At 43.9% G+C, this 23,616-nt stretch overlaps 1 protein-coding gene across 1 annotated transcript; it reads left to right on the forward strand.

Moving 5' to 3' along the window:
• The first annotated feature begins 3,324 nt into the window (after positions 1–3,324).
• On the forward strand, positions 3,325–8,363 carry C3H10orf71 (chromosome 3 C10orf71 homolog). Its single transcript, XM_084841852.1, has 2 exons — positions 3,325–6,173; positions 6,264–8,363. The coding sequence occupies exons 1-2, from the start codon at positions 3,325–3,327 to the stop codon at positions 7,804–7,806; spliced, it is 4,392 nt and encodes a 1,463-aa protein (XP_084697978.1). The 3' UTR covers positions 7,807–8,363.
• Positions 8,364–23,616: the final 15,253 nt, after the last annotated feature.

Genomic DNA, 23,616 nt, shown 5'->3' on the forward strand with positions numbered 1-23,616 from the left:
GAGGTGACGACTAGGGTTGGCGGAGAATTTATCCCTGAAACTTCGGGGGGGCGAGCGCCAACGTGTTCGGCCCCCCGAACAAGTTTCGGGGACAAATTCTCCCCCCCCCCCGCCCGGGACAGGACTTACCTTTCCCGAATGTCCCTCCCGGCGGCGGGTCCCGGCGGCGGTTCGTCGGGTCTTCGTCAGGGGCGGGGGCGGCAGCCGATCTTTCGACCAGCTGCCGCCGCCGCCATTCCAATAAAACTAAAAAAAAAAACAACGCCCCCGTGATAGGCTACGTGACGATTAACGTAGCCTATCACGGCTAGATTTGCAAAGTCAGCCGTGATAGGCTATGTAAATCGTCACGTAGCCTATCACGGGTGACTTAAAAAAAAAAAAAAGCGCATACGGATAATGGCGGCCCCCATAGGGAGCTGCCATTCCCATTCCTTATTTGGTCGCTGTAGTCTACGTAAAGATTTACGTAGACTACAGGGACCAAATAAGGAACGCGAATGGCGGCTCCCTATGGGGGCCGCCATTATCCGTACGCGCTTTTTTTTTTTTTTACGTGATAGGCTACCCCCTATCATGGGGGCTTTTTTTTTTTTAACTTTTAATTTCGCGGCCGGGCGAGGCGGGAAGCCTCCCCCCCCCCCGGCCTGAACTTCGGGGGGAGAGCAGCGAAGCACCTCCCCCCCACCGCAAAAAGCTGCGAGACCAGGTAAGTGGGTTTCATGCACCCCTAGCGACGACAGGCTGTGGGGCGTGTTGCCTCCCCGTGTCTGCACCACTTTGGGTCCTCTCCATTTTCGGCCTGCAGCATTCTGAACAAAGCGGCAGAGTGGCAGGTCAGCAGAGTGGTGCACTGGCCTTCCGAGACGCCTCCCTGCTGTGCATTCCCAGTGAGTAAATGGCAGAGATTGTCAAAAACACTGAACAGGGAAGCAAGTGGCCCGGGGAGCTGCCTGAGTCTCGGCCCCCTCCACCAGTAATGTGCAAGTGGAGGGAAAGGGGCAGGAACCAGAGATGAATTATCACTATACCCTGAGCACATGTAATGCTTCTTTGCAGAAAGGTGGTGATGCCTCTGAGCAGCATCACCACCCCCATGAGAAGGAAAGAAATAGAAAATAATGCAACAGGGACAGCCATCTACACAGAACAACCCAGTCCTGCAATGATGGGGAAAGAACCAGCATTGATGTGGAATTCTCTGCCTGTGTGATGGCGCCTTTAGCCACAGTGACATGGAAGCCATTTTTCCTGGTGCCATCCTGTACTATTCCAGAACGGCAGATATTAAACATGGCTCCTTCCCATGCAAATGTTGCCTTTCTTCTGGGCTGGGCAACATTTGCATGGGTGTCATTAGTACCTAACTCATTCCTTCACACTCATGTTCTCTGGAATGATACCATGGTGTCATGCAGCAGCAGGTAAAGTAGGAATCAACCAGGAAATGCAATCAACAGAACAATTACAGTTTGAATAAAAATGCAATTTCTGGATTAAGCACAGTACAAGCATGATCTATACAGTTCAAAAAACAGTGCGGAAACACTTGTATAAACACACCATAGGAGATAAGCAAAAGCATACTTTAGACAACAGGAGTTCAACTGTATTAAGATTCCACTGACGCCTACTCATCATCATGTTTTATAATGATGAAACTTTTTGCTGGTGGAAACAACCAACAAGTGCTAAAGAGCACACTGCTCTAATTAAACCACTGAACTCTAATATGCACACAGAAGTCTTATGCACATTTTATTACATATATAAATAATAAGGGATTCCAATGGGCTGTTGACATAGGGCTGCTGATGGGCCCGTACCCGCCCACTGCCCAAGCCGCCCCCACCCCAAAGCCGCCCGCCCATCCAAGCCCACCACCTGTCCTCCCCCCCAGCAAAAGGAAGCACCGCACCGGCCAGCCAGACGGACGAGCCTGCAGGTCTCGCGCTGCTCTATTTCAAAATAAAACTTTTTTTTAAGCTTGCGTTTGAGTGGCGGCTGCCTGAATCAGTCAGACGGCCAATGCGGGTATGGAAGTGGCGACGAGGCGGTATCTTCACCACTTCTGTGTCTTCATTGGCCATCCTCCCAAAGACAGGGTTTGGTTGGTTCAGACCGTTGCCGCTCAAGTTTTCTTTTGAAGCGGAGCAGGGCAGCCCTGCGGGCTTGTCCGGCGGGCTGCTGTCGCGCATCCCTTTGACAGCTGGCTGGCTGGGTAACGAGGAGGAGGGCTGCAATGTGAGGAAGAGGAGCCGCCGCCGCCGGGCCCTGGCAGCAGCCTCGGCGGGAGCGGGCTGGGCACTTTTCAGCTGTCGGGCCTGTATATACATACGTGCTGTATATGAAATACAATCGAAATATACAACGCCTGCCTTTCCCACAGAAACATGTGAAAATTGCACACGCGCACGCACACCACAGGGACTAAAAAAAAAGCGGGGGGACTGCCAATGGAAGGTTCTTCCCTTTTTAAAGACCCCATGGTGAGGGCGGGGCAGAGGGTGAATTTTGAGAGAAAAGTGGCAGTAATTCCCTAATCTGACCCGGGGGCCCATGCGTTTACAGAAAGGTAAAATGGTGAAGATAAGCTGTACGCTACATACTTAATGCAGCGTAATTAGTTTAGCCCCATGTTTTAGTACATTTACATCATTGCACAGAGCCACTGTGAATCAGGCTTGCTCCAAAGCCCCTTCCCTTCATCTTCAGTACTCCATCCTATTAGGTATAGATCTTGGCTGCCATTGGCAATCCTCTCCTCCATTTGAGTGGAGCTGGAGCACCCTACAGCACTGCGTTCTATCTCAATTTGTTCTGAATGAAGTACTAGGACAAGCACAGAGGCAGTCTTCGTATCCCAAGCCTTAAAAGAAAGAGGTAACAGTGTTCCATTATCAGAATTTCTGAAGCGGGAGAAAGAGAGCTTAAGTATCTGCTTAATTAACTTTGACTGCCTAAAATAGTGCCTTCTTGTGACTGCTGTAGTTAACTGAAACCTGCTTTACATAGTCCAAATCTAAGATTATTTCTTTAAACACAATATGATTCTGGAAGGATTAAATTAGGGATCAATGAGAAAGAATTTGTGTGCAACTGTGTTCTGTTACAATAATATATGTTATGTATGTTCAATTTGCAGAACAGAAAGCCCCATTTCGTGCTTCCATATGATAAATGAATATAAAGCTGCACATTTTAGAAGAGAAAGTCACCCAAAGATGTTGAAAATGGCTGAGAAATGGTAACCAAAAGAATCACTTACCTATTTTAAATATGAAATTATCATTTTGATAATTTTATCCATGACTCATATGGACAATGCAGGGGAATAAGAAGCACACAGATGGACAAAGTGACTCCTCCAGCATTGGGAGCCTCCTGGATGACACAGACAGAGAAGTCTGTAGCCTCACAGATCGAGCCTTCAAAAGCCTGTGTGTAGCTGAGCTTGAAACATCTTACACAGAATCTGATCCAATTGTTTCATCCAATAACCCCCATCAGTTCTCTAGTAAATTCTTCCAAGGCCCATGGAATCAAGCCATCAAAAAAACCACTGACTCTGACAAGCAGTTGTCAAAAATGGAGCACTCAACATTCCAGCAGTTTCCAAAGGACGTTCGAGAAGATATGAAGGCTTTTACAAACAACAGCCCAGACATAAGGAGGAAGCTGGGTATGCCAGTGTCTGGTCTGCGTAATTATAAACATACCTCAAAAGTGTCCTCTTTGATAAAGACTTTTGATAAGGTTGAGAACCAAGAGTCACTCGCAATAGCCAAGCAGCCTGTTAAAAATAGTTTGACAGAATGCCCGTTAATTTGTGGAGGCAATATTGCCTTTTGGGATGGCAAAACAATTTTAAACATCCAAAAAGAACTCTCTGCATTTTCTGACACATGCCAAGATGTAACAAATGCAAGTGATAGGCACAAGATACACAAAAGACATAACAAAATGGATCTGGACTGTCAAGGTTCACATAGTTTTTACCTTTCTCAGGTAGATGCTTCAAATATACCGGAGTCCAATATCTTCACTGTCTCTAAAAAGACATTGAAAAACAGAAGTGGGAAAGCAAAAGAACCAACTAGAAAGGTCAGTTTTCTCCACAGTGAGAACAGTGCTTTTGAATCATGGAATGCACATTATAAAAAACTGATGGAAAAGGGTGGATCTACTGAAATTATTGCCAAAGAAGAAAACCTTACATACTTCAAAGACACACCTTTTTTTAAAGAGTTCTATATTCCTGAACATAGACCATCTCCCCACAAAGTCACAGCTCCTGTAGTTCTGGAACAAGATTTCCTAGATGCCTTTTCACAAAAGCCTTTATCCAAAGCTTCCCTCTCTCCAGTATCTGTAGCCCAGGTACCTTTTCCTGTACTGTCTAAAGCCAAAAACACTGCTGTACAGATGTTGTTACCCCAAGTATCTGATCTGGCAGCATCTGTGCGCAAAATTCCTACACCACCATCCCTCGCATCCAAAGCCCCTTTTCTACCAACACCGACCCCGCAAGTTGCTTCACCAATACCAATCTGCAAGGCTCCCATTCCATCAACATCTCTGCCTCAGGTCTCTGTTCCCCCAGAAGCAGATTCCCACAGCCCTGATGCACAGGCACGAGTGCCACAAGTTATTCTGAGGCCAAAGAAAACTAGCAATTCGAAATTTAAGCCTGAGCTGAAAAATGCTTGCCCACCTTGGAGGAAACAAAAGACAGCCCTTAGGGAAATGGAATTGGCACAGGACGCCGAAACTAAGGCACCAAAACTAAAGGATTCCCCAGACAGAAAGCCATCTGATGTCACTCGTTTGGGTGAAACAGCTACAGTTGATTCACACATAGCCTCATCTGATCCCTCCAGTCCTTCTTTCAACATCTCAAAACTTTTAACTCCAGTCATACCACCCAAGCAAGACAAACAGCCTTCAGAAAATCAGTTATTACTGGTCACTCCTCCCTCATCTGAGGCTGGAGCGACCAAAGAATCTGATGAGAGAACACTTTATTCTCAGAGCAATTATAAGTCTAAAGCACCAAGTTTATTATTCAACCTGAAGGATATCCGAAAACGTGTGAAAAGCACTTACAGTCCCTCTCCTCTCCTAAGAGTAATTGAAGACAAAAAGAAGATTCAAGAACAAGATAACATAAAAGCAGGTGTTAGAGCAGCCAGTATGCTAGAAGAAGGCGGTATGAAATTGGTAGAGGATGATGAAAGAGGTCATAAACCTTCTGAACAAATGGACAGTAAACAGGAAAAGGGCAGTGCCACTGATATAGATGGGAGTCTTACAGGCAATTATCTGACTTTGAGTTCACCCATGTCAAAGGCAGATATTTTGAATTATCGAAACAGGAATAGTTTATGGCAAGGTAATTCAGTGGATGTAGAGGATTGTGAAATGGTCTGTGAGAAACTTCACCAAAATGAACACAGTGTAAGTCAACTTTCTCCTTCATCCAACTCCTACTTTGCAGATGCGACAACTGAGCAGGAAGTGTACATGGAAAGTTTACATTTGCAGGATCCTAAAAATAAAACAGTTGCTCTGAGACAGAATGTGGATGTTAGACCTCAAGTATCCCCAAATCTATTTTTCACAGCTGAAGAAAACATGAATAATAATGAAAATCAGGTTTGCTCACTAACTGGCCATGAACACAAAGGCAAAAGAAGCTCCAGCTCTTCTGAGCAATCTTTTGTTTCTATAACAGACCAACCATTTAATGAGGCACCCTTTTCTCTAATGCAGCTCTTTCAGAAAGCATGCCTTGAAGAAAGCCAGAGGAGGAAGAATGATATTAGTGGAGAGGAAAGACTAAGATACAAAGAAAAAGAGAAGGCAGAGAAGAGGAAGGAATTGCATGACTACCTTCTTAACAACTATGACTCTACAGATTGGAAGTGTGAAAGGAAAAAAGAGCAGAGTGAAAATGAGAATGCAGTACAAGAAAGAGTGGTGAAGGAGAAGAACGAAGTCAGATGGAAAAGCATAGTTTCTGCATCAGAAGGCAAGTCAGAAGAGCTACTAATACCAACTTCATCAATTTCATTCAAGCCCAATTTGTTTTTAATTAAAGACAACACATTTAAATCATCACCTGTGATAAAGGCAGTCAAGTTGCCTCTGCTCAGGTCTTTGTCCTGTGAAGATGCTATTGCTGGCAGTCATATGGAGACTGAAAAGCTAGCTTATGGGCCCATTCAAGGCACTCTAAATACTCAAGAAATAGACTTGTCTTTAACAAAAATCAGAAGGCAGCAGAATGCAAAGGATGCCTCAACAGACAAAGATGCTGACGAGTCAGGATCCATCCCAGTGCACGTGGGCTGTCAAGTGGCAGATAAAAGCAACCCAATAGGAGGACATACCCTTAGAGAAGGAATAGGGAGCTTTTATATGCAGGAACTGGTGGAAGATTATGAGGGAACTAGTATGACATCACAGTTATCACAGAAAGATATGAAAGGTAATGAGAAAGCCAAACAAAAGACTAGAGCTGTAAAACTGAGGTCTAGTTCTGCCAATCAGCCAGACCTTTGTTTTGAAGGTGACCTAGCACAAAGCAAGCAACAATCTCTTACAAGAGAAAAGACAAATTATTTTAAGAGTAATCTCTTCTCTAAACACAGAGGTGGTTCTTGTGTGAAAAAAATAATAAGTCAAGGGACAAGTTCTCCCATGGTATCAGAGAACCAGACATGTTTTCCTGCTTCCAGCGATGCTTTTGTAGACACATCAGCTGCTTCAGGCAACCTAATAAGTTCAACTATACCAAGTCCAAGGTCAGACAGCACGGTGCAATCTGCCTTTACAACTCCATTGTCAGATACAACTGCAATGTTTAATGTATCACAGGCTGAAAAAATAGCACATTTTCCTTTGCTACACAAAACAACAGAAAGCAGAGATAAGCCTTTTGCCATAGAAACATTTGATCCAATACAGACAAGTGAACTGCCTGGAGATGCTGGCAGTTCTCCTGTGATAAATGAAAGACTTCAGCTGATTAGTCAAATGGCAAAGACAGCAGCGAAGCCCCCTGCTGTACCACCAAAAACAGAAAAGACATTACGGAGGGCAAAGAAACTGGCAAGTAAGAGGAAAAAAATAGAGGCACAACAGAAAAGGCTTCAGGATGAACCTACATCAACCTGTGGAAATATTGCACCATTGCCACCTGTCCAATCTTCACTCTCTTCAATAGGCCCTAATTTTCCCTTGACACTTTCAGAATCTAACCTCCTGAGGCTACAACCCACCCCATCATTAAGTCCCACACCCTCTTTACCTGCAACTCAGCGTAAACTCCTTCAGGATCCAGACTCAGGAGAGTATTTTATTGTAGATTTACCAATTCAATTAAAGACCTTTTATGATCCAGAAAGTGGCAGATATGTTCAAGTCTCAATTCCTTCTTCAAAAAGGAACTTGTCTCAAACACCCTCTTCAGAGATTCCCCCTTCTCCTTATGTCTTGTACCCCAGTACTCTCCCTCTCAGAGTTTCATCTGTTCCAATCATGGCATCGCCTTTTCAGCTTTCTGAACCTGCTTCATTTATGCAAGGAGCACTCTTAGAATCAGCTTCAGACTGGCAACCAGGTGGCCAGTATCCAGAATCTCTAGAAGGCCAACACTTCCTGGAACCTGCTCTGTCTAATGTTCACAGGCAAGAAGCGGATGGGTCACAATGTAACTTTGAAAAGGACATGAGCCTCTCTGCTAATGCTGACATCATTTCAATGGGTGCAATTGAAGATTTTGCAGTTGAAGGTATATTGTGAGAATATAAGATGTTTACCATTGTTTTAGCAACACAGACAGATGCACCTGAAAGCAAGCACACCTTCTTTAATATTAGTACATACGTAAAAGGCTGGATCTGAGTGCAATTATGTTTGAGGATAACTGAGCTACTGTCTCTGATAAAGTTTTCTGATGGGATGAACACCAAACTGACATCAAGGAAAAGAATGGACACTATGAAGCCTCTGGTGAGCTTCTCTGTCCTACTGCTTGAGTGGCTGTGTGATGTATGATGGAGAGTAATAAGGGACAGATTCCCCTTTGGGGGGTGGGGGGAACAAGGCTGGGATTTCTGCTTGGCACAGCATTTACTGGCAAAACATAAGTGGTGATGAGAATCAAATATAGCAATGAGAATTCACTTTTTTGTGTACTTTGAAAAAACAAATTAATACAGTTCTGTCCAATACAGAAATACTTTGGCCTAGATTCACAAGTGTCCCTGTATAATTGCACAGTGTACTCCAAAGTGCTGCTGAAGAGTCAGGCTGGGACAAATCTTCACATATATGATTCATACCTCATGCAAGCTCATGGTCAGAAATATCCCTCGGAGTTAAAACTTAAGGTTTGGAAACTGAGTGAGTGGTTGAAAGGGAGCTGGTTACTATATGGTCCTGTAGGCCCCTTCCAAACCTTCCAAATTCTATGATTCTATGGTTTTCATTGAAACATGTAACACTTCTCATTTTTTCTATTTTTCATTGCATTAATTGTGTTGGTATGAGAACACTAGCATTTCTGATTTTCCTTTGATCTGGTACAGTTTTGTGTCTATACAACACAAGGAACAAAGCAGCAGACTATTGTCTAGAAAGTGGAAATTGAGAGAAATTGCACTAGAATTCTTGAGACCCTGAATCTAAAACTCATTGAGATTCACTTAACTCTATTAGAAACCATGTAAGTAAGGCCATATAAGTCTTCTATCATGATGGTCTCCAAGCTGCAACGATTCAGAGCTTCAGCTAGTGTGGCAAAGTGGTTGGCTATTGTCATGACTTCCTAGGTGCATCTTTGGCTTCTGCAATCTCATGTATGAGGAATTTCATATAGAATAGAGCAGGCTTCTCCAGCCTGGTGCCCTCCAGATGTTTTGTACTACAGATCCCAGGATTTTTGACCATTGGCCATGCTGGCTTGAAGTCCAAAACTGGGAGTTGAAGTCCAAAACTTCTGGAGGGCACTAGGTTGGAGAAGGCTGAAATGGAGTATCTGGTAAATATTCCAAAAAGGTCTTTCATCTGTAATATAAATATATTCATAATAGTCCTTTCAGTAAAAAAGATCACTGGAAGATCTTTGTGATAGTCCTTGCCAGCCCCAGTTTTCATTTCAAATAAATCAAGTTTCTGTCCCCCATAGTATTGGAGTAATATTTGGAAATCTGAAACCATTCATTGCAAAAAGGTCCTGTGTTACAGAGTTTTGGAATTTCTATGATTTCTAAAGCTACCTGGCAGTCTCTCCCTCAAATACTCTTTTTCTTCTGCCTAATCACTCCTAATTCCCATTGCTTATTCATATATTTCCCTCTACCACCACAATATAATTGTAACACACACACACACTGCAAAAGCTTGAAATCGGGTTTGCAATAAATATGGAAATGTTAGTAACTACACAAAAGAAGCACATAATTTGGACTGGGGGGGGGCAGGTCTTAAGAATCCTGATTATTGTCCAGTTTATCATATTTTAACTTTATTTTTCAGTGCAGCTGTATTTTCTTGGACATTGTGACTCCCAATCAAAGGGATGGTTATGAGGGGTGTGGTCAAATTAGCCACTGTTATAAGTAAAACCAAGAGCCTATATTCAGCATGTGAGTGGAGCATCCTGTATACTCATTACAAAGAAGAGAGAACTAATGCTGTAAATCTCAAAGCCATAATTCATCAGGCACTGCTGCTGTGTGGGCAGTACCCTTCTGCAGCAAAAACAAGAATCCTAAAGGACAGCAAATTTACAAGTCATCGGATTTGTCCCATTGCCAGCTAGGAATGGTCAAGGAGTTTGTTGGGTTCATATTCTGAAGCAAACTCACCTGATTCACACCTCCCAAGCTAATGTGGAATAGAAATATTTCCCCTTGGAATTTGCACTGCGACTTATTTTGCAAGGTAGTCCAAGGGCTGTCTTAAAACACATCTTCTGTTCAAACAGGTAATAACTTCTCCAGGTGGCTAGGAAGCTCCAGGTGGCTAGAAAGCAGAAAGCTGCTTTTGCATATGTTGAACATGGGGCTGCAAATGCCCCTGGAAGTGACAGGACATGATGATGTACTATCCCCTCCTAGGCACATTGTATGGGGGGGGGGGTTAGATGACTGCTGGCCCCATATGGAGTCCCAGGGGCCCCATTTTCAACAGATGGAGCAGCAGCCACACTTTCTTCCCACTATTATCAGCTGTGTGTTTTTTTTTAAGGCAGCCCTCAGAACAACTTGTAAAATTGTAGTTATCTTTCATTTTTTCAGAATTCTGTGGAATGTAGAAACAGGATGGAACAGACTTAGAACTGAATACATGCAAAATTGACACACACTGAACTTTGACTGATCGATACATCCCTAATTCCAGCTCATAACTAGCTATTATGTGGGAGTTCCATTATTAGGATCTCCCGCAGGTCTTTTAAAAGATTAATGGCAGCTGCAGGTATGGGGAGGGATTGGATTAGCACTGTGGCATGAGGGGAGGGAAGTTTTACCCTTTCCCCCTTTCTGTTTTCCCAAATAAAATTCCTCCACAAAGCTATTTGCCCTGTGGGGGAAACAGGCAGGTAACCCTGTGGTACATGTATGTTTTTCCCTGCCAGACAAATAAGTTTTTTTTGGGGGGGGGGATTTTCATTGGGAAAATGTCAAGGGTTTTAAAAACACCCTTTCCCAGCACCACAGTCCTGATCAAATCTGGTGGGCCCTGCAACTGGTTAACTTAAAACATTAAAAAAAGAAAGAACCTGATCATGCATCTCATATGTCCCATCTACTTTGGCCTGAGATGGTCTAATTTTAAGTACCAGTACAATTATCTTGGATAACTTATCTGAACAATCGCAATACAGATCACTATGACTTTGTTCATATGTTATTCTGTTTGGTGTTGCACTTATTTAACAAGCCTGACTTGTTAAACTCATGTACTTGAACTAACATGAATGCCGGTATTGCATTTCCTTACCTGTATAGGAAACCACCCTAACACTATTCAGCCTTCAGCCTCCATTCATCATCACTTGGGATTAATCTTGCTACAACTTTCTGCACCATGCATGTATACTGGTATAGGGACTTGCATTATACTAAGTTAATGGCAAAGGAGTGGAGAAATGCTTCTCCACACAGCCAGCACATCTGAAAAGCAGATGGAGGGGAGGAATACGTGTTCTTCCTATTGCTCAGATTGTACCTTGGAAAGTTGGAAACTCCCATCTGTTCACACAATGTGTCAAAAGAACACTATTGTATAAATGCTACATTATGGATCCTGGTATGAAACAAGGCTGCTCAGATATTGGTTGGTTGGAAGTTACAAGAGAAGTTCCCTTTGTTGTTTTGTTTTATTATACAATTGATTTATACCCTGCCCCTCCTGAATAATGTGGGACAACCACGTGAAACATTGCTTTTGACATGCCATATTCAACTCTCTTAAAAACATCTGGCTCCATCCACTGTGTATACTTTTAGGGGAATGATAATGACTGCTTCATGAGTTTGGCAAAGAACTGTAGATAAACCAAGAAAGGAAGGCTGAGTGAGTTTTCTCCCCCAGCCTCAACAACCTTGAAAGCTTACCTGAAGTCTCCTCAAGTATGTGGGTGCTGCTAATGAATGCCAGGTTGGCTAATGGGGAGGGATGTATGATCTCTGACCTAATTGTGAAAGAGCATGCTGACCAGGCTTGCATCACCAAAACCTGGTTCAAAGACAGGGAAGGTGTTAACTTCTCCCAGCTGTGTCTTCTTGATTATTTGTACAGCAATAAACTTGATTTGGGGGGCAAGGAGTGAGTTTATAAGGATTCCATCTCTCTGCTCAGGTACCCTGTGCAAAACGCAACTGGTTTTGAGTGCCTGTACCTGGTGTTAGGGATTCTGTTTTAGACATGCAGGGGGCAGGAATTGTACACAGTTGGTAAACCAGCTTGAAATTATCATCGTTCTTTTAAACTATATTTCATAGCAGTTCTACTGGGAAGCTAAGAATTATGCCAGAGTGTCAAACCAGAATGTCACAAAAATGTCTGTGACATGGAAATTAAAAATATGACCTATCCAGGAAGAGCTAATGAACTCCATGATGGGTTCCACATTCATTTTCCCAGCTTTCAGTTGCGTCCACCCTTGAGTATGAGCAGTGGGATCTTTTGCCTCCATCTGAAGCGTAGTGAGAATTGTACAGTGGGAGAGGTACAGGAGAACTGGAATGATGGCTGGCGAATGGAAGGGGAGGCAGAGAATCATAGAATCATAGAATAGTAGGGTTGGAAGGGGCCTATAAGACCATCGAGTCCAACCCCCTGCTCAATGCAGGAATAAGTCAAAGCATCCCTGACAGATGGCTGTCCAGCCTCATATTGAATGCCTCCAGTGTGGGAGAGCCCACTACCTCTGTAGGTAATTGGTTCCATTGTATTGTTTAAACAGTCAGGAGGTTTTTCCTGATGTTCAACCAGAATCTGACTTCCTGTAACTTGAGCCCATTATTGCATGTCCTGCACTCTGGGATGATTGAGAAGGGAACCTGGCCTTCTTCTCTGTGACAGGGCACTATCATATCTCCCCTCAGTCTTCTCAAGGCTAAACATGCCCAGTTCTTTCAGTGTCTCTTCATAGGGCTTTGTTTCCAGTCCCCTGATCATCTTCGTTGCCCTCCTCTGAACTCCAATTTGTCTGCATCCTTCTTAAAGTGTGGCACCCAGAACTGGACACAGTACTCCAGATGAAGCCTAACCAGTGCTGAGTAGAGGGGAACTAGTACTTCCCGGGATTTGGAAGTTATAATTCTATTAATGTAGCCCAAAATAGTATTTGCCTTTTTTGCAGCCATATTACATTGTTGGTTCATCTTCAGCTTGTGATCTACAGCAATTCCAGGATCCTTCTCACTTGTAGTATTGTTGAGCCAAGTATCAACCATCTTGTAACTGCATTTGGTTTCTTTTTCTTAGGTGCAGAACTTGGTATTTGTCCCTATTAAATGTCATTCTGTTGTTTTCCGCCCACGCTCCAGCCTATCAAGATCACTTTGAATTCTGTTTCTGTCTTCCAGGGTATTAGCTTTCCTGCCCAAATTTGTGTCATCTGCAAATTTGATCAGCATTCCCTGCACCTGCTCATCCAAGTCATTAATACAAATGTGGAAGAGCACTGGGCCCAGGACTGAGCCCTGCGGTACCCCTCTCGTTACCTCTCCCCAGTTTGAGAAGATCCCATTGATAAGCACTCTTTCAGTCTGATTCTGTAGCCAACTGTGGATCCACCTGATAGTTGTTTCGTCTAGCCCACTTTTAGCTAGTTTGCTCATCAGGATATCATGGGGCACTTTGTCGAAAGCTTTGCTGAAGTCAAGGTATATTATGTCCACAGCAGTCCAACAGTCCCACAAGGGAGGTTACCTGATCAAAAAATGAGATCAGATTTGTCAAGAACAAATCCTGGCAGGATTTATTCTTGACAAATCCATGTTGGCTTCAAGTAATCACTGCATTGTCTTCAAGGTGCTTACAGACCGACTGCTTTATCCTTTATCCAGGTTTTTCACCCTTTTTGAAGATAGGGACAACATTAGCCCTCCTCCAGTCATCTGGCACTTCACCCATCCTCCATGATTGCTCAAAGATAATAGACAGTGGTTCTGAGAGTTCTTCTGCCAGTTCCTTTATTACTCTAGGATGCAGTTCATCTGGCCCTGGAGATCTGAACTTATTCAAAGTAATTAGGTGTTCCTTGACCATATGCTTATCGATCTTAAGCTGCAACCCTGCCCCTTCAGCCTGTACTTTCACTTTGTCAGGGGGGTCATAGACCCTCTTTTGGGAGAAAACTGAGCCAAAGTAGGAATTGAGCACTTCTGCCTTTTCCTTGTCATCTCTTATTTTGCCATCCTGATTTAATAGCTGAACCACCATTTTGTTCCTCTGTCTTTTACTATGAACATATCTGAAGAAAGCCTTTTTGTTGCTTTTAGCATCCCTCACTAACCTCAGCTCGTTCTTAGCTTTAGCCTTCCTGACACCATCCCTGCAATTCTGTGCTACCTGCCTATACGATTCCTTTGTAGCTTGGCGTTCCTTCCATTTCCTATATGTGTCCTTTTTTGTTTTCAGGTCATCTCTAAGCTTTTTGTGAAGCCACATTGGCTTCTTCTGTTGCCTTCCACCTTTTTTTCTTGTTGGAATTTTTTTTAACTGTGCCTTTAGAATTTCCTTTGTTAAAAACTCCCACCCATCTAGGACTCCTTTTCTCATTAGAGTCACTTGCCATGGGACCTTACTTATCATTGTTCTGAGTTTATTAAAATTGGCCTTCCTAAAATCCAGGGTATGTGTTTGGCTTCACTCAGCTTTTGCTTCCTTTAGAACCAAGAACTGAAGTATAACATGGTCACTTTTCCCCAGAGTTCCTGTAACTGCTATTGTATCCACTAAGTCATCTCTGTTGGTTAGGATCAAATCAAGGATAGCCCATCTTCTAGTTCCTTCCTCTACTAGGAGGAAATTATCAGCAACACAAGTCAAGAATCTCTTGGAGGGGCCGTGTTTTGCTGAATTTGTCTCCCAACAAATATCAGGGAAATTGAAGTTCCCCATTACTACTACATCTTGCTTCCTTGAAACATTAGCAGTTTGCTTTTCAAAAGTTCCATCCTCGTCTTCTCCTTGATTGGGTTGCCCGTAGTAGACTCCAACCACCATGTTCCTTTTATTCTTTGCTCCATTTATTTTAACCCACATGCTTTTGATGGGGCTACCAAGCCCATCCTTCCGTATTTCTGTGCAGAGATATGTATTTTTAACATATAGTGCAACTCCACCTCCCTTTCTGTTCCTTCTGTTCTTTCTTAACAAGTTATCTCCTTCAATTGCTGTATGCCTGTCATGGGAGTCATCCCACCAAGTCTCAGTTACACCTATCAAGTAATTATTTCCCTCCTGTATTAAGAGTTCAAGTTCATTCTGTTTGTTTCCCATAGTCTGGGCATTAGTGTATAGACATCGAAGACCATGTGCTTTATAGTCTGGCTTTCTTTCTACATGTTTCTAAAGACTCTTATTGGGCACTATTAGAACTGTTCTCTCCGTTGTGGTGCATGAGCCTTCATCCATTGTTACCCCCCATTTTACATTTCCCTCCTCTGTAGGATTCAATTTAAAGCCCTCCTGATGAAGTTCACATTCTTCCTAGCCCTTGTGAGGTGCAACCCGTCCGTTGCCAACAGTCCATCTTCCAGGAAGTATAGCCCATGGCCCCAGAAACCAAATCTCTCCCGCCGCCACCGCCTTTGTAGCCAGTCATTCACCCGGAGTATTTTTCTTTCCCTTTCTATCCCTCTTCTAACTACTGGAAAGTCAAGGGCCTGGAGTTACACTGGCCCAGCAGGCCAAGAGAGCTGAGGCTGGTACTGCATTTTACATTCAGCCTGTAGATACTACTGGGAAAAAGTTGAGTTCACTTCTTCCTGTGACATGACATTGTCATGTCAGCATTTCCCCTGCCCTTCTTGTACATAACTGGCAACTACATTTAAGATCCTCTGGTGCAGGCGCTTCATTTGAATCCTTAGCCTCCCCAACTAATGTTAGCAGACCATAGGACTGTACTTTCAGTCTAGGAAGTAGTTATACTGTTTTGAAAAAACAAATCTATAAACCTGAAGATATAATTACTCCTCAAAATATTTTTTAAGAAACCCCAAAGAATATTTAGATAAACTTTGTAAAGAATTTTCATTTAGAGAACATGTTATCGGGCAGCAAAGAGATCTCAAGCCTTCATTTATTCCGTTTCAAATTTGCAGAGGCCGAGAATATGAGCTACTAATTGGTGCATGATCTGAAATAGTCAATAGACCAATATGAACCTGATAAAATCTATTTTAAAAATAATTAAAAATCTTAAGTGAATACAAATAGAATGAAGTATCTTCCTGTTGGATTTTCAGGCACCACTTATGTAAATCAAACTCATTCATGTCATTCCTCAGGATATCCCTTGGAGGCAAATTTAAGTGCAGAGTATTCCTATCTGGATGACGATCTAATCCGAAATTATAATTTCCAATAATTAATCCGAATCAGTACGTGTAACTGAACTCCAGACATCTCCCCCTATTTACCCTCACTTCAGATTGTAAACTCTTAAAGGAAGGGGTCTGTGTGTGTGTGTGTGTGTGTGTGAGAGAGAGAGAGAGAGAGAGAGAGAGAGAGAATAAAGAACTGACGTGTCTTGACATTTGGGGCATAGATGTTTTCAGTGTTTAAACTTTTCTTACCTATCCACAAATAAACTGCTCCATATCTCTTCTTCATCAGCAAAGTTTTTCAACATTTCAGGCTGGATTTTCTTATGGAAAAGTATTGTAAGTTCTCTGGGTTGATATTCAATTCAAAAATGTTTCTCCACCCAATCCATGTCTAGTCTATAAGCATCATGGTTACAGATATGAGTTTCTTATAGTAAAATGTGATCTGCCTTCATTCTTTTTAATGCATATCTTTTCTAGTAAACAAATTTTGCAGGCTTTTATAGTCCTTCTAAAACCTGTGATGCCAGAGACAAATGTGGGACGACCATGTGCATTATTGCTTTTGACATGCCATATTCAACTCTCTTAAAAACTGCCATCTGGCTCCATCCACTATGTATACTTTTAGGGGAATGACAAAGAACTGTAGATAAACCAAAAAAGCAAGGCTGAGAGAGCTTTGCCCCCCAGCCTCAGCGACCTTGGACCTGAAGTCTCCTCAAGTATGTGGGTGCTGTTAATGAATGCCAGGTTAGCTAATGGGGAGGGATGTATGATCTCTGACCTAATTGTGAAAGAGCATGCTGACCACGCTTGCATCACCAAAACCTGGTTCAAAGATGGGGAAGGTGTTACCTTCCCCAACTGTGTCTTCTTGGTTACTTGTACAGCACCAAACTTGACTGGGCGTGGGGGGAGTAAGTTTATAAAGATTCCATCTCTCTGCTCAGATACCCTGTGCAAAGCTCAACCAGTTTTGAATGTCTGTACCTGGTGTTAGAAACCCAAAACAGGATTGGGATTCTATTGGTGTACCATCCACCCTGCTGCCTTACACCCTCCGGCCACTTGAGCTGCCTGAGCTGACAGTAGCATTGTGTTGAAGACTCCAAGACTTATGGTCCTAGGGGACTTTAACATTCACAACAAGCCTAACTTGTCTGTCTTAAATTATATCTGGCCCAATACTTCTGGCAGGACATACGTTCAATCTGTTTTTCTGTACTGGGCTAGGGCAAAACAATCAGTGGGTGGAGGAGCCAACTGTGCCTTCATTGGTATGGATAGATCACTACCTGATCAAGTTAGACCTTCAGGCTACCTGTAACCTCTGCAGGGGTTGAGGACAAAAGTGATGGTTCATCTCTGGAGGCTGATGAATCTGAATGGTTTTCTGAGATCTGTTGGGGATTTTCCTACAGAGTTACCCCACAGTCCTGCTGAAAGCCTGGTGTCCATTTGGAATGGATGACCCAAACTACTGATATGATTGCTCCCAAATGTCCTCGACCTAGTCATGGAGCCATGTCAGCTACTTGGTATTCTGAGGAGTTGAGCACAATGAAATGGCAGGGATGCATTCTTTTCACTTGTACAGCCTGAGGATGTGGATAAACTGCCTGGAGGTTTGAGGCCTACCACATGTTCCCTGTGGGATCATTACCTGTCCTGGTTATTGACATCTGAAACTACTGGGTTGGAGATACGGAGGCATTAATCATGGTCCTCGGGAGGCAGTGGTGAGGCTTTTATTAAACAAACTGAATTTAGTTCCAATGGTTTGGAATAATTACTGCCCTGTGTCTAATCTTCCATCCTTGGGCAAGGTGTTGGAATGTGTGGTGGTTTCCCAAATCCAGAAAGTATAAGATGATGCTGATGATTTAGATCCCTTTCAATCTGGTTTCAGACCTGGTCTGAGGATGGAAACAATCTTGATCATCCTGCTGGATTACTTACATGAGGTAATGGATGGAGGTGGGGAGTGTAACTCTGTTGGTTCTCCTGGATCTTTCATTGGCCTTCAGTACCATTGGCCATGGTATCCTTCTGGACCACCTATCCAATTTGGGCTCAGGAGGCACAGTATTATAGTGGTTTCAGTTCTTCCTGGAGGATCAGTCTCAGAAAGTTGTGCTGGGGGCTATTACTTTACTCCATGGGCATTTGCTCATGGGGCACTGCAATGTTCTGTGTTGTCACATATTTTTTTTTTTCTACTATCTACATGAAACTGCTGGGGAAAGGCATCTGGAGATTTGGGTTAATGTCATCAATATGCAGATGACACTCAGATCTACCTTTAATTTCCATCTACTCATCCCAGAGAGGCTGTGGAGCTCTTGAACTGGTATCTGGATTAGGGATGTACGAAACCACTTACCTGTTTCGTAAGTGGCATCCGCGGTGTGGGGGAGGCACTCCGTCCCTCCCACCGAAATCCTCCCTGGCTGGCTCCGCTCCACGGCGACTCCACAGAGCCACTGGCCGGGTGCATCCGCAGCCAGGCATCCGGCTGCAGCAGGTCTGCGGCCGCAAATGGCGGCTGGCATAGAGGCCACCATTTGCGTCCCTTTGCTGAGCCATGATAGGCTACGTAAATATTTACGTAGCCTATCATGGCAAAAGAAAAGGCAGGGGCACAAATGGCATAGCAGCCGCCATTTGTGTTCCTGCCTTTTGCCGTGATAGGCTACGTAAGTATTTGCGTAGCCTATCACGGCCTCCGCAGGGACGCAAATGGCGTCCCTGCATTAGCCGTGATAGGCTACGTAAATACTTACATAGCCTATCACGGCCATTTGAAGGAAGGTGAATGGCGGCTGCACATGCGGCTGCCGTTCGTGGAGCACCAGACGGCCAACACCAGGTAGGCTCCATTTCACGGGTGGCGGGGGGGGGGTTGCTTCGTTCCGCCATGGATTCCAGGGGGCTGAATTCACTGGAATTCAGCCTCTCTGGAACCTGTGGTGGAATTCTCCAACATCCCTAGTCTGGAGGTGGTTTCGGGATGGATGAGGGTGAACAAGCTGGAAGTTAATCCAGATAAGAGAGAGGTATTGTGGATAGGGAAACTAACTACTCTGGAAGGAAGCTTGCAACTAGTTCTAGAAATAGTTTCACTCCCCCCTGAAGGACCTAGTATGCACTTTGAGAATTCTCCTGGACTCAGTCCTATCTGGGGAAGCTCAGGCGGTGGTGGTGGTGGTGGCCAGGAGTGCTTTTTGCAAGGTTAGGCTGATATACCAACTGCGACCCTGTTGGAGAGGATGGAATTTGTTTGAGTTATCCATGGTGTAGTGACATTATTGTAACACAGTCTATGTGGGGCTGCCTTTAAAGATGGTTCAAAAATGTAATCTGGTACAAAATGAGGCCACTTGAGTACTGGTAAGTGCTAGGAGCTTAGATCCATTTAACGATCATGGATAATAGCTGTAAATAATAGGTTGGATCCAGACTTAGTCATACTTAGAATGGACCCATTGAAATAATTGGGACAAGTTACTCATAACTTATTTATTATTAAATTATTTATTTATTAAATAGCTCTAGCCCATGTCTGATTGTCTTTGGAGCGAGACTTCCACCACTGGCGCTCTAGCCGTCTCACCTCCTGTTTCAGAGCTCATAACTGCGGATTGAACCATGGTGCAGTCCGAGCCCTGTTCTGGGGGAGAGGGCGTTTTGGAGCCACCCGATCTAATGCCCCAGTGATTGCGGCATTCCAGCCACCCACCAGGGTCTTGACTGAGTGGCCGTTGGCGTGCCCCAGAGAATCCCCAAGTGCATTCAGGAATCCATTCGGATCCATAAGACACCTGGGGTGGACCATTTTAATGGGTTCTCCACCCCTGCGGAGGGGTTGTGGAACCGAGAAGTCTAACGTTACCAGATCTGACCATGACAAGGGGCTGGTGGATGTACTTCCAGATCACTCCCTGCTTCTCCAGAAACAAACACAAGGTCTAGTGCATGACTGGCTACATGGGTGGGCCCAGTTAGAATATGGTGCAGCTCCCAGGAAGCCATGGTCTCCATGAAGTCCCAAGGTGCTCCTGTGAGGATGGCCTCTGAATGTATGTTGAAGTCCCCCAACACCACTAAGTTAGGGGACTGTACACTGTAACTATTCTAAGTCCCACTGATTTCAGTGGTTTGATTCCAAGTACGACAAAGTCTGGATCCAGCATTATAGGTTTAGCCTGTTCTGTTTTGATACCACTGCAAATGTTTCATGATTCCACATTTTAATAAATAACTGTTAGTCAAATGTTACCAGAATGGCTTAATGTGGTTATCTTGATTGCTAATGACCAATAGCTAATTCACCAGTGGGACTGATTCCTGAAGCTGGGGACTCCAGCCTGAGAGCCATTTAATATGTTAATATAATACATTACCCACTTTTCTTCCAAGGAGCTCAGGGTGGACAGTATGCATGGGATTGTCCCCATTTGATCCTCACAACCATTCATGAAGACCTATCCAAGTTAACCTAATGAATTTCATGGGTGAGTGAGGACTTGATCCCGGGTCTCCAGTCCAAGTCATAAGAACACAAGAGCTCTGCTTGGTCAGACCAAAGGTCCATCTGGTCCAACATTCTGTTTCCAGCAGTGGTATGTTTCTAGGAACCCCAGAAGCAGAGCACAAAGGCAACAGCCTTCTCATAGTTTGCTGTCCAGCAACTGCTATTTGGAGAGACTAAACATGAAGCTTCTGTTTAAATGTTGTAGCCATGGATTTGTCTAATCTCTTTTTAAGCCATCGCCATGTTTTGTGACAGTGAACGCCACAGGTTAATTATGTGCTGTGAAGTACTTTTGTCTTTCTTGAATCTATTACCCACCAATTTATAGGGTGACCCCAAGTTCTAATGTTATGAGAGAGGGAAAGTCTCACTACCCACTTTCTCCACACCATGCATGATTTAATAAATATCCATCGTGCCTCCCCACTTATTCAAGTCCAGCATTCTGCCCCTACACACACTGGCTTCCATGGTGGAGCTGCTGCTTTCCTTCTCACAGACAGATGCCCCATTAGTGTCAGTGGCCATCTATTTCACAGGTTACCACAGCTCAGACTCTGGGTTTGCATTTGACACTCTTCTTTGTTAACTGCTGCTGAATTTGAAGAGAACCCCAAAACACATAGCAGTGGCTTATTCTCATTTCATGATCCCAAGTTTTATTACTGTGGTTTAGTTTTCTGACCAAATGGACCACCACTTTCTCTCTACCTATATAAATTAAGTTTTTTTAACTATTTTCCAAAATGGAGATACACAATTGCACAATTCCAAGCTGTAAATTTGTGACTGTTTCAAAGAAATGAAAATGCCCAGTACGTGCCCTGATGAGCCTATCATTTGTGCCTGGCAGAATCAACAAAAGGAGAAGATGATCTGAACCTGCTCTGCTCACACATGCATCCATGGTGGCCAAGGATAGGATATTCACAGGATTTCTATTGCTACGAAGTTTTATTTATTTTATTTATTACATATATATCCCACTTTTTTCCCATCATATAACTTAAGCTACTGTTGTACATGGGTTTCCCAGGTGGTCTATCAAGGCACTGACTAGACCCAAACCTGCTTAGCTTCAGCAAAGTGGATGCATCAGGTGCCCTCAGACCGTGCTCTGTATTGTGTTACATTTTATAAAACATCTGCTTGTCTTTGAAGCACTGAAATCTAAAACACACTACAATTTTTTGAGGTTCCTATTCCAAAGATAAGATGACTTCAGTGCAGATATTACCAGACATGAGTTTGATCAGCTAAATCAAATTCAACTCAGTACTGACCTAAAATTAAATCTGTACTGTAGACAAATCCTTACTACAAGGAGACAAAGAAAACAGCATCTGACTTTGGATACATATGGATGGATGGATCTTGGGAGGCAGGCACTGCTTATATGGATGTCTGGGAAACCTGCTATTTAACACAACACATCTTATACAGTTGAGATCTTAAAAGCAGTATCCACAAATAGCTTAGACTTCAGAGAGCCAATGGGAGAAGTAAATCTGTGTGCTACCACTAAATTTAAGAAAGTCTCTTGGGTTGGGGGAGCAAAATGTTAAAATTTAATAAAGGATCATTCTTAGGCAGAAGTACTACATCGGAAACCTGTTCAGATGACAAAGGAAATCCAACTTTATTAGAAAAGAAACTTAGGAACATTGAAACAGAAAAGCATAGACTATTTAAATAGGTAATTCCCATTTGTACCTGTTGGGATCATAAACCATCCATTAACAAGTTACATGATGAACATTTCGATTCTCAGAGCTACTGACTCCATGCATTGATTGTATATAATTTCAGCATCAACATAGGCTGAGTACATCCCAGATAGCACTGTAATATTTTTGTGAGTTTATGTCAAATGGCACCCATATATCGAGATCTTCAATACTGAAAGGGCTAAGTTTGTAGGGGTGGGTAAGTTGTGGCCCTACAGATGTTTTGGCCTACAACTCCCATGATCCCTCACCATTGGCTATGCAGGCTAAGGTTGATGGGAGTTGTAGGCCAAAACATCTGGAAGACCACAAGTTGCCCATGCCTGCCCTAAGAATAATGTTCCTGTTCAGGGCTCTAGTCAACCTGGAGTGCTGGCTCATGTTCTGGGCTCTGGAACTGTAGTGTTGAGCACGGGTCGTCTTCCGGCTGCTGCTGGGCTGCGGCCGCTACGCTGGCCGCCATTTGCATCCCTGCCAAGCCATGATAGGCTACGTAAGTATGTAGCCTATCACGGCTAATGCAGGGACGCCATTTGCGTCCCTGCCTTTTGCTGTGATAAGCTACGTAAATATATGCCATTTGTGGCCGCAGCCCAGCAGCAGACGGAGGTCCGGCTGCGGGCGGCCCCGGCCGGCAGCTCCACAGAGTCGCTGCGGAGTGGAGCCAGCTGGGGAGGATTCGGGGGGGGGGACGGAGCACCTCCCCCCACCACCACAGATGGCCCCAGCGGAACAAGGTAAGTGTTTCGTACACTCCTAGTCCACGCTTCCTGATTAGGGAAGTTTACTGGAAGCTCTGAATTAAGCTCCTGTAGTTTACCCCACACTTCTCCCTCTCATCCACCATTGGGATATTGTGAAAGATTAAAAGATACTGTACTACTGTGAATGGGAAAAACAGGCTACATAATCTGAATGGGTGAAGCAGCTACTGTGCTATTGTGAATACTTGAAACTGCGCTACTGCGCTGTTATGAATGGGAAAAACTGGCTGCATACTGTGAATGGGTGAAGCGGCTACTGCGCTAGGTTACGTATTGTGAATGGGAAAACAACACTACTGCAATAGAGTGGAAGGATGAAACAATGTGAAGTAGTGCTAAGTGGGAAAGCAAGCCTGTGTCCAAAAGCACCCTACTGAAAATGGGGGGAAAGAGGGAAAGGGGGGGAGGGGCGGCCCCACACCTTGACCATTTCACAGCCAGGTCATAGACATTGGCACACCCAGGATTTAATGCGGGGGGATGGGGCACATTGCAGCAGAACCGCGCGG

Source organism: Heloderma suspectum, chromosome 3, assembly GCF_057233095.1.
Source record: "Heloderma suspectum isolate Gila_16-S chromosome 3, 16-S_ref, whole genome shotgun sequence".
Lineage (NCBI taxonomy): Eukaryota > Metazoa > Chordata > Lepidosauria > Squamata > Helodermatidae > Heloderma > Heloderma suspectum.